The 12055-nt window shown below is 43.1% G+C and overlaps 1 protein-coding gene across 7 annotated transcripts in view; it reads right to left on the bottom strand.

Annotated features, from left to right (window-relative positions):
• The window catches only part of HDAC4 (histone deacetylase 4), a 172294-nt gene that overhangs the window by 41734 nt on the left and 118505 nt on the right, over positions 1–12055 (bottom strand). For all 7 annotated transcript variants that reach the window (XM_077313311.1, XM_077313338.1, XM_077313330.1 and 4 more), the window contains 3 exons: positions 8841–8974; positions 3585–3705; positions 1443–1489 (listed from right to left, as the gene is read on the bottom strand). In XM_077313311.1, the coding sequence (XP_077169426.1) occupies positions 1443–1489; positions 3585–3705; positions 8841–8974 (302 nt within the window). The remainder of the gene's footprint in view (positions 1–1442; positions 1490–3584; positions 3706–8840; positions 8975–12055) is intronic.

Below are 12055 nucleotides of genomic sequence, written 5' to 3'. Positions count from 1 at the left end.
TTTCAAATGTTTCTAGAAAGGTGATGGGGGACCCTGAAGTCAGATTTGGATTTTACTTTTAGAAACCTGATGGTGGGAAGGGTCCCTGGGCTCTGGTTGATGGTTTGTTTCACTTGTCTTGGCAGAAAGCTTGGTGGAAGAGCTTCTTTTTGCAAAACTGTTTTAGCTCTGGCTGGGCCCGATGTCATCTGGGAGCTCATTCCATCAGATGGGGGCCAAGACTGAGAAAGCCCTGGCTCTGGTCAATGACAAGTGTGCTTCCCTGGGCCAGAGATCACCAGTTTGTTGACGCTGGTAGAGCAGGGGGCATAGGTAGAGAGGCAATTTCTCAGATACTCAGGGCCCAGACCGCATATGGCCTTAAAGATCTGATCCGGTAGTCAACTGGTAGCCAGTGCAGCTGTTGGGCGTATGGGCTGGATGTGGGCCCTCCAAAAATCCATCACTGGGCCCATTGGACCCGCCAGTTACTGCCCAGTATCACATCTTGTGTTCCTGGGCAAGGTAGTTGAGAGGGCTGCCACAGACCAGCTCCTAGCATTTTTGGAAGAAACTTCAGCCCTAGATCCATACCAGTCTGGCTTCTGTCCTGGCCATGGGGTGGAGACAGTGCTGGTCACCCTGACAGATGATCTCTGACACCAACTGGACTGAGGCAGGTCAGCCATCCTCGTGTTATTAGATCTGTCAGCTACATTTGATGTGGTCAACCACGAGCTTTTGGTTCACTACCTCGCTGATACTGGGATTGGCGGGATGGCCCTTAAGTGGCTAACCGCCTTTCAAGAGAACAGGTCCCAGGGGGTTGCCGTGGGGGATGAGTTATCAGACTCCTTTGCACTCCACAGGGAGCGGTGCTCTCCCCCACTTTATTTAGCATCTACATGCGCCTTCTGGCCAAGTTGGTTCAGAGCTATGGGATTGGGGGTGATCAGTATGCAGATGATGGACAGCTGGCTGGATCTCCCCCAGAAACATTTGCCAGTTGTTTGGAAGCAGTGGCTGGATGGATTAGGAAGAGTCACCTGAAACTCAACCCCTCCAGTCCTTTGGCTGGGTCGAAAGGGGAAGGAGCAGGAAGCACGTCTTCCCTGTCTGGACGGGGTACAACTATCATCTGTGCCCCAAGCTAGGAATTTGGGTGTGATCCTGAATGCCTCATTTTCTATGGAGGCCCAGGTCACCAGGTTAGCTCAGACGGTATTTTTCCATCTGTGCCAATCACGGCTACTGGTGCCCTAGCTAGCTCCGCAACACCTGGCCACTGTGTTCCATGCGACAATCACTTCTAGGGTAGACTTCTGTAACTCACTCTACGCGGGCTTACCCTTGTCTCTGATTTGGAAGTTACAGCTGGTGCAGAAGTGATTAATTATCTAATCAACATGTGCAAATCTGCTGAAACACTTAAGATAAGCAGAACATTATTTATACATACTTACGCCAATGCCACCACAAGGGAGTCTGACAAACATTGATGTTAGAGAACCTACAGGAGGTTAAGGAGAGTAGATGTCATTAAAATTACAAAATTATATTCCTTCAGAGCAAAGTTACATACTATTCTTAAAAAACATAATTGAAAATATTTACTATTAGCATTCAATAAGTTGCATCTTAAAGGTTAGCTACTGAAGGAACTGATCCAGTCATGAAATGTTACTAAGGATGCAGAATTGCAGCTTCATACGTCCACTGAAGTATGTAGCTGTTGTGGATGGCTGTTATTACTGCATGTGTGATAAATATCTCTGAGCTCATTAGCCTCTTGCTTATACCACACCACCCTTCAACTTATCAATTTCATCCAATCCCCCATTTTTATTGCCAACACCTTTAGTCCCCAATTACACCCCACCACATTCACTGGCAGCCACACAAAAGTAGTAACATTTTAAAAGGCCTTCTGTTTGCCTTAGAATAGTATATTAGAAACCAATTCATAAGAATAAAACTTTTATTAAGAAATGCCTTTGATTTCCTTGCTAAACTGGTAACAAAAATATGTTCTCCCAGCTACCAGAAAGGCCCATTATGCATGGCCACCGAACCGGCGATTTCAAGTCACATGGAAAACGCGGAGGGGGAAGACGCGACGCACACTGGTTATGCACGGGACGGGGCGCAACGGCGGCAAAACCCTGAGTAACCGATTATGCATGCAGCGATCCGGGCGCCGCTTCTGGTTGTGCCCCGGTCACCCGGAAGCTGCGCTTTCTTCCGCGTTTCGCTAACGCAGCTTTTTCGGTGGCATGCACTGAAGCTGCGGCCGGTTGCAGCCGGCACCATGCGTTATCCATGATTTTAGTCGCCGCCATTCCACCACGAATGTGCGTTATTCCCCCCGTGCATAATGGGTCAAAAAGATACTGTGATACAGGAGTTCCTACTATAGAAATACTTCATTTTCCCCCAGATAATAAATGATATGGCTTCATTCCATAATATTTGGCAATATATGAAAATATACAGCATTTAAAGAAAATTGATCAATTGTTGCTATCTTTTTTTTTTACATTTTACTAATTTACCTTCTCCAATAGTACTCTAGTAGCACTGATTTCTATTGCCTTTGAAGAGGACATGGAAAATTTAGCCCAAATCTGATCTAAAAATGATTGTAACAGAAATATTCGAATTTCCTTTGACAATTGTTGAAATGTCAGCCTTTTGTTACCAACTGTATTATGTGTGTCATTAAAATCATCTCATGCAGAATTAATTCAAATGTCTCATAAGTCAACTCATTAAAAAAGCAGAAAGGTCACTATGAAGACATTAGTTATTTCTAAAACTACATCAAGCACAAATTATATTATGTTTTTTTTTTAAAAAATAACTGATTAACACATTAATATAATTGGATTTATTTCCAAGTTAATATGAAGACTGGACTGCACTTGTAAATAAGCCCCAATGGATTTCATTGTGAGTAAATGAATAGGAATGGGCTGTAAGAAGCATCCTAATATTACAGCCAAGATCCCCACATAAGCCTTCCAATTTCTAGAGCTATGCAACAACCTTTAAATAGTGTTATAATTCTTTGAAAATGTTCCTGTTATTCTATCTAAATTATGAGACTTATCTAGAAAAACTAATGTGAGCGATTCTTAGTAGCATGAGATCTACTAATGACTGTTAACAATAAGATATTTTAGCTTTCAGATCTATAAACATATTATTAAACTTAATAAAATGTTTACTTTTCATGGTTTTCAGGACAATCATCTTCTGCCTTTCTCAGTTTGTTCTTTGACTGCTGGTGTATGTTACATTAAAATAGCTTGTTGGTGCTTAGTTTTTTATACCCAGTTTAATTATGGAAAAAGAGTTATATGAAGGGGCTCCCTGCAGGGTGTGGAAGCTCTAAACAAGCACCCCATTATGTCAGTACAGCTCCCCTAAACAGATAGGCATCAAACTGACTGTTCCCACTGGCAGCTTATGTGCACACGGAATATGTAGCATTTTGAATTGCAACCGAGATAGAGAAGAGTACACCATCAGTAAATCCTATTTACCTACATTTCAAACTACACAGGTTGATGAACTGTTAAAGAACACTCAATTCCATTACGTACCTAATAGTTTCTTGCTATCCAATTTCTGTCTGTTCAGAGGATTGGTACCATAAAGCAACGCGTGAGCTTCTGAATGAACAGTCTGTAGCTCTTCTAGTGTTGCTTTTCTTCCACGGATACACTACAGGAGAAATTGAAGGAATGAAATTACATTTGCTTTAATTATATAGTAGCCAAAAAGAAAGGAGAAAATGCAAAATGTGGTCATAAGTCTAACTTTCAGACAATTGATATAAAATATTTTATCTTTTTTTATCTTCAGGCTAAAAAGGTGGAATGCTCCTTCATAGAACTAACTACACATTTTTGGGATTATCTGTGAATACTGAGATGGGGTAGTGCTCGTCACATCGGTGAGGCCTGATGATGGAAATCTCAAAGAGACTCAAATCTCAATGAATGTGTGTATGCAAATCAGAATCGTTCCACCAGGCCTTCAGTTGAGGCTTGGTAATTAACCCATGTTTTTCGTTAAGGGGTTAATTTTTTAAACAGTATTTTCTCCTGGAAACTGTTTTATACTGTCTATGGTCTGTTTTTATGATTTATATATTTCTATATTTATTCCTTTGGAAACAGCCTCAGGGAGGATCGTGGAGAGGAAGCATACAAATATTCTAAAATAAATTATTTCCATCCCATCTGGGGAATTGTGGGTAGCTGGTATGGTACAATGCCAGGTGTCTAAAAAAAATAAGATTTCTATAATATTTGACTGATATGGTAAGATAAAGACAATGTGTGCTTGGCTTACTTGACTGAAATGTGGCTTGAGGGGAAAATTAGAAAAGCCCTGCATCGTCCACCTAGTCCAACATCCTGTCCCGTACAGTGAAGAACCAGTTACTATGGTGGGCCAACAACAGGGGACTGTTAAAAAGATGATTATCCTGACCTGGTCAGCCCAGGCTAACCTGATCCCATCCAATTTCGGAAGCTAAATATGGCTGGCCAAGCCTAATATTTGTATGGGAATACCACAGTCTAAGGAATACCAGAGTCGGGACATAGAGGCAAGCAATGGCAAACTACCTCTCAGTGTCTCTTGTCTTGAAAATCCTATGAGGTTGCCGTAAGTCACTTGTGACTTGGTGGCACTTTTCACCACTAAAAGATAATTACATGAAAGACCTTCCTAATTTAATAAAGGGTGAATCAGCAGCAGAATACAAAAGCTTGCGCCAGTGTAATGTGGGAATTAAGCATGAAGATTAAAAAGAGACTGTTTCAAAAGATCCAGTCACTTCCACAACTAGTTCTGTGTGTTCTGCCCACAACAGGAAAAAGCATGCAACGAATATTCAGTGAAAATGTTATGAAACACACAAAGAGCTCTTACAACTATTTGTGTTGGATTCCTTTTAATACTGTCTAACCAAGGAGTGAAAAGATAAAAAGCTAAAAGATGTGCAGGAAGAGGCAGAATTTGCTGATCTGCTGAAACTCAATAGAGAGGAGATGGAGGTAAAAGAGCCTGGGCTCCCCTTTGTACTCTGACTTGAAGACTGATACTGATATAGTAGTGCCAGAGATTCTTAAGATATGAGGGGGAGGGGGGTACAGAAGCCAGCTTGGTGTAGCGGTTAGGAGTGCGGACTTCTAATCTGGCGAGCTGAATTTGATTCCCCGTTCCCCCACATGCAGCCAGCTGGGTGACCTTGGGCTCACCACAGCCCTGATAAAGCTGTCTCAGCCTCACCCACCTCACAGGGTTTCTGTTGTGGGGAGAGGAAAGGGGAGGTGAATGTAAGCCGCTTTGAGACTCCTTCAAGTAGAGAAAAAGTGGTATTCTTCTTCTTATCTCAGTTTCAATAGCTTGCATGCCCATGGAATGGAGGGGATGTAGCATCCTAAAAGATGTAGGGTTGATTATAAACAAACAACTGTCGATGATCACTGGATGAGATATCTTTGGATTTAATTAGTTTATTGCTGTTCAACAAGCCAGGTAGGGTAGGAGGAGGGAGCTGTTTCTACTGAGAAATAGCCAACCTGTCCAAAAGGAGGATATGGCTCATGTTACCTGGTAGGGTGAAGGCCACCCCATCCCAGAATGAGAGAGAGGGGTTATCCCAAGAGGAAGGGGACTGACTCCACCCAGTCCTAGCAAGTAAGTGTTACTCCTCCAGATTGGGAAACTGATCTGTACAGTATCAGTAGCTCAGCCAGGGAGGAGGAAGTGTCTCTGGAAAACAGAAGACAGGCTGATGCGAGAGAGGAAAGGAGTAAGGATTCCAAAGAGCTTTTGGAATATAGCACAAGTGTTCGCTTAGAAAAGCTAAAATCAGGTGACGGAGAGATGGGGGATGAATTCTGGAAAGAGAACCTGCAAACCAAAGTGTACAGCCACTTTGCCAGGCAGGTAGAATTCAATGACCCTTAAGAAACAAGCATGCATAGATTTAAGGCAGATTGTATAGGCTATGACTACCTAACAGAAGGCAAGTGTCCTGTAAATCACTTAAATACTTTGTCATTCTCTGAGTGAAGCTAATGGCTCATGATGTGCCTTGTGCTGGACAATTAGGGAACAAGTGAACTAGACAGAGATTGTTGCTGAACTGTTATTGGCTCAACTTGACTCAGAAGGTTAGAGTATTGCAAGACCTGTGAGACACATAAGTGTGAGGATAAGAGCTGTTGCCAGGCTCAGGTACCTTTGTAATCACTCCCCATCATTGATGAAGCTCTCCAGCAAAGAGGAAGAAATATTTTGGGTCCTTTTCAAATGCCCATGCAGAAATGGAAGCACTTCATCTTGATTTTGGTAGACCATGCTACAAGACATTTGAGGCAGCTGCCCTGGCTTCAGCAGATGCCCCAGGGGTGGCTGAAGGGATTTTGACAGAGAGGGGACACAATTTGTTATCAGACTTGATCTAAATGTTGTGGTGTCAAGCATTTAGGATATATGGCCTGTCACACCCAATCGAATAGACTGAATTACAAGTTTAATGGAACACTGAAATGAATGATAAGGACTTACGTAGGACGTAGCCTGAGAATCACCTCATTGCATTGTTTCAATGGAATGGTTTCAACAGAAATGGAAAGAAACCTAAGGTGATCCATGTAAATATGCTAAACTCCTTTTTTAATAGTTATGGCCCCTGCAGGGTGGTCCATGGACTAAAACTTGGAATCTTCAGAGAAGGAGACTGAGAAAAGTTGCCTGAGGAAAAGGAGTTAAGCCAAGGAGATCACTGCACTGTAACTACCTTGATGCTGACCCACCAGGTCCAAGGGCAATCTCAGGGACCCAGCTTGCTGTAGTGGTTAGGAGAGTTGACCTAATTTGGCAAGCCAGCTTTGATTCCCTACTCCTCCACATATAGCCAGCTGGGTGACCTTGGGCTCGCCACAGCACTGATAAAGCTGTACTGACCGAGCAGTAATATCAGGGCTCTCTCAGTCTCACCTCCCTCACAGGGTGTCTGTTGTGGGGAGAGGAAAGGGAAAGTGATTGTAAGCCACCTTGAGACTCCCTCTGGTAGAGAAATGCAGCATATAAGAACCAACTCTTCTTCTTCATACTGAAGCTCCACCATCAGAACCTCCAGTTACTCTCCCAAATTCTGGGACAGCTACATGTTAGCCATGCTGGATCAAGGCCCAGACCACTACTGTCCATGATTCTCCCACACTTGGCAGGAACAGCAGAGGCAGAAGGCTCACATATATGCAACCAAGAGTGGACACAGTGCCAGGCTAGCTGCCTGTGCCACGGCCTGCGAGCCAGGCATCTGCTTTAGCTGCCAGTCTCCTATGGGATTCTGGACTCATTAGAATATAACCAAACTAATCCCAAAAGCTGACTCCAGAACAGCTGGGGCTCCTTTCCACTCAGCATATTTAAACTGAGGATGAGGAAGAGAATGTTTCTGGATTAACTGTTTTACAAGGTCACTACTGTTGTGCTCCAGATCCCAACAAGCCACGGCATGCTAAATCCTTGCTCTTGAGGAGCCTAGTGTATTCAGGAGCCCAACCCTAGATGGAGCTGAACATAGTAAAGAATGGCAGTACAGACAGAGGAAGAGATGAAGTAATGCTTGGTGGATGTGCTAGTTCCCTTTTCTGAACAGGTGCAGTGGGAGAACCTGAAGAGGTCTAAAGGTGTGTCAGTTCAAGAGAGGGAGAGATTTCTTTCGATCATGCATCAGTTTGAAAATGTTTTTAGAAACAAACCAGGAAAAACTGATTTGGCTATACATGGGACAGACTCCAGGTTTCACCCACCAATCCAGAGAATGTGGAAAGTGCCACAAATTTTTTACCAAGGGCTTGGAATTGATTTTCAGCAAAAAAGGCTTTCTACAAGATGAAAACCCAGAATCCCTGGCCAGTCTGGCCTGGAAGAAATTTGCCTTCCAGCCCCAAAGTGGCAATCAGCATTTCCCTGGGCATTAATAATCTTAATTTAAAAAAAAATCAATTTAAACTTAATTTTCCTGGTTTTTACTTAATGATATCGCCCTGGAATGAGGTGGAATCAAACACTAGATCAATTTATTGAATCAACCAGTCTAGATGGCTTTGTAGTGTACAGGAATTGTCAGTTATGGTATACTGATTACAGTATCAAATCTCCGCTCTCCCATGGAAACTTCCCAAGTTTAGTTGTACTTTCACTATCTTGTTGGTTTGAATAAGAGATTAACTAAAGCAATTTGAACTGCAAGTTATGATTTTGTATGAAAATTAAATTTTTTACAAAAATTTCATACTAGCACAACTAGATCTACATTTAAGAATGCAACATACAAAGAGATAATCTTGTCCGTAAAAGGCAGTTCTCATATCAGTGAGCCACAAATGTGAGACCAAAATGATTTATAGTGATGAACACAAGCTTTGCTTCATGTATCTTGTAGAATCACATAATGTATCTTGTAGAATCTCATAATGTTGGCACTTGTGCCATTTAACAGTGGTTCAAACCCAAGGAGCAGTCTGTTCAAGTATCCTGATTAAGAAGCCGTGACTTCTTCAGGAAGTATCCTGGTGAAAAGCCACGCTTTGGGAAAAGACATTGTTGACTTTGGTTTCTCCCAAGTCCGTTTGTAACTCAGATCCTACTGCAACAAGATAAAGCCTCTAATGTAGAGAAGCATTCAAACACAATCTCTCACATGCAGTCCAAAATGATGTCGTTCAGAATTTTATGAATGGCATCTCTGGCCTCTTTCTACTTGTATCTCCCTACTGTACAAGAACCTTTTTACCCTCTCCCCTTTTTATCAGGCCATCCATTACCTCACACTTGCTACGAAGACCTGTCTCTTGAAGTCGTGACCAAATACTCTGGATTCTCCCTGCATGCTCTGGGTGACTGTTTGTGTTTCCACAGGTACACTGGTGTTTCAGCATCAAGGTATCATATACAAGGCCTGCATTAGAAAATAAAAGATCATTTCAACTTACACAATTATTATATGCATTGACAAATGTTGCTTGAAGTAGACGTTTTAAAATTTAACTGCATGCATCACGTAACTGCAAAATCAATCAAAAAACCAACCTTCAAAAATTTGGTCTCCTAAAGCAGGGGTAGTCAAACCTGTGGTCCTCCAGATGTTCATGGACTACAATTCCCATGAGAATTGTAGTCCATGGACATCTGCAGGACCACAGGTTGACTACCCCTGTCCTAAAGGATAGATGGAGTGGTTTTTAAAAGTTGGTTTATCTCAGATACTTAAATAGAACAATCCATGACAACATACACTAAAAGTGCAAGACTTTAAAAGTTAAACTATATGAAAGAAAGCAAAAATGGAATTCAAATAAGTATCTGGAAAATAACTGGCATGTCTCACACCATTATGGGAAAAAAATCCAATTCATTTTGATAGAATCTAATTTCAGGAATGTATACATTGCAGCAGTGCATTTTTAAAGAAACTGGAAGACTAAGCAGACACATTTTTTGCAAATGCAGAGTCTTACAAAATAACTGAAACAGCAGTCCTCAAGTTTTGTTGGAGAGACTTAAGATGATAACAACTCCATACTAGTGTACCTCGAAGACATGTTAAGATCACTTGCTTTCCCGCCGGTGCCCCTGACTTCCCGCTGCTCGCTGGGGGGCGCGGCCAGCAGCAGCTGCGCAGTGCCACACCGAGGGAGAGTCCCAGCCATGGTGGCTACTGGAGAGCACCAAAAGTGAGCTGGCAGCAGAGTGGCAGGGCAGCCCCTGAGGCAGCAGCTGGGGAGGAGGACGAGGAGGAGCCGTGACCCAGTACCGACTGATCCACAGACCGGTACCGGTCTCCGGACCGGGGGTTGGGGACCTCTGACATAGAAGATATGTTATGGAAGTACTGGCCTTGGATAGAATCCTTGGCTCTACAGCTATTGCAGCTCACTTAAAGAAGCATAAAAATCCCAGGCAGGATGCCTATTATGATACTAAGACCACCTTTTCTGTGCCTTCCACACAAAACTCTGTAAAAGAGTTTGAGACCATCTCCAAGGCAAAGACTGAAAGCAAGCAGAGAAGAGGCTGGATTGGATCTATATCCCGCACTGAACTCAAATGGTTTACAAGGAAATAATGTACCTCATTACATTCTATTTATCAGAACTGATCAGAAATTTATCGTAGTGCACTCAGTTGACAATGAAACATTGGAACTTACCTAAAAGTTTCTTCTTTTCATGGGGCAAAATCATTCAAATTACTTAGGTCATGCCTCCGTTTGCTCATGTAGTACTATACAAATTTTGCATGCCTCCCTATTGGAGAGACCTTAGGCGGATCCTCCAGTGGTATCCAAGCCCTGCTGTGTATGCTTTTTGTGTGTATCTTTTCTTTTTTTTTTTTTTCTTTTTGGGTGGGAACTGGATGACTTCACCTCACTGAAAAGAAGAAATCTTCAGTTAAGTGTTGATATTTCATTCTCCTTCAGTGGGGGAAGTCATTCAAGTTGGTTCACTTCACCCAAGCTGTACCTCTGAGTGGGTCTTCCCTGTGATTTACAGTTCCATCGCCTTCTGCAGGATCTTTTGGCTGGAGGCTGCTTCTGCTGAGGTTGTTTGGTTGATTCAATACTGTTTGACAAAGGTAGGAAAGGAGGCCAGCTCTGCAAATCTCCCCAACTGCTGCTCTTGTGCAGAAATCTGTAGTTTTTCTCATTGGCCCTTTATGCACGGTGCCAGATTCCGTGTGCTGGCGCCGTGCCGTTTTGGCGGGGCACAATGTCTCGCCGTTTCCTGTGAACGCACATGAGTGGGGCATGCTGGGTTGCCCCAGCGTAGCATGCGCATGCGTGCTTTACGCCAGGGCTAGGAGGCCCGGCCGAGGTAAGTGCAGTGGTGCGGGCGGGAGCGGGCAGGGGATCCCCCCTGCCAGCTACATGTCGCCATGGAGCCCGCAGGGGTGAGAGGTGTCTCTTAAGGGACACCGCAGGTCGAGGCTGGGCGGCCTAACAAGCCTGATTATGCACAGCGCCGGGCCACCGCAGCCCCAGCTTACCCGGGAAGCTCCGGAAGATCCTGCGTTCACTTAATGCGGGTCTTCCGGAGCCCTGGGCCGGGAGGCGCCTACACTCACGGCAGCAGCATGCGTTCTCGGTGATTTTAACCGAAGTGTTGCTGCTGCCAGTGCGGGCCTTATGGCCCGTGCATAATGGGCCACTGAGAGTATCGTTATCTTGATGGGTGATAACAAGCCACATGCTTCATATGCCTTAATTATGCACTGTTTAATCCAGAATGCTATAGTGGATTTTGTGACCATTTCCCCCAGATTTTGGCTGCTGTGTGAGACGCATAAGATGTCTGAAATTCTGAATGCAGAATGCAGAATACCTGTTCTGTTCAGGTAAATGCACAGAGCCCTGCCCATATCTAGCTTGCACTAAGCTTTTTTTGGGAGGGGGGGTGTAAAATCAAGGACACGAAATGTCAAGCATTAAACGAACCAAAAAAGTGAAATGTATCTAGAAAGACAATCCTCGGTAACCGGTACCCTAAGGTTTGTTTTACAGGCATACCAGAAGATTTTGGCAACCAAAACTAGGAAAACAGCTTTCAGCAATTACATCAAGATTATATGATAATACAAGAAAATAAGATACCACTGAAAGACACAATTTGTGATAGAGGTATATGTACCCAAAGATAGAAAAGCAATCAAAACAGAACAAGCAAAATTACTGGCTGAAGAACTGCAAGTGGAGAACTCGCATAAAATAAATTGAGGAGAATCTCTGAGGAACAAAAAGCAAAGCCCATCTAAAAGCTCAGGAGAACAAAAGAGGCGTCAACATCAGAACAAAATGGATAAATTAAAAATAGTATCCGTAAACGTCAATGGACTAAATTCTCCTATGAAATTATTTTTTTTCTATCAATCTAAAAAGCAAAGGCTGATATTTTATGTTTATAGGAAACCCATTTAAAGAAGATACATGACAATCTCTTAAACAAAAATAAAACAGGTAAAGTATATCTTGCTTCAGCTCAAA

The sequence above is a fragment of the Paroedura picta genome, chromosome 1 (assembly GCF_049243985.1).
Source record: "Paroedura picta isolate Pp20150507F chromosome 1, Ppicta_v3.0, whole genome shotgun sequence".
NCBI classification, from domain to species: Eukaryota; Metazoa; Chordata; class Lepidosauria; order Squamata; family Gekkonidae; genus Paroedura; species Paroedura picta.
This window is presented reverse-complemented; position numbering and strand designations above follow the sequence as displayed.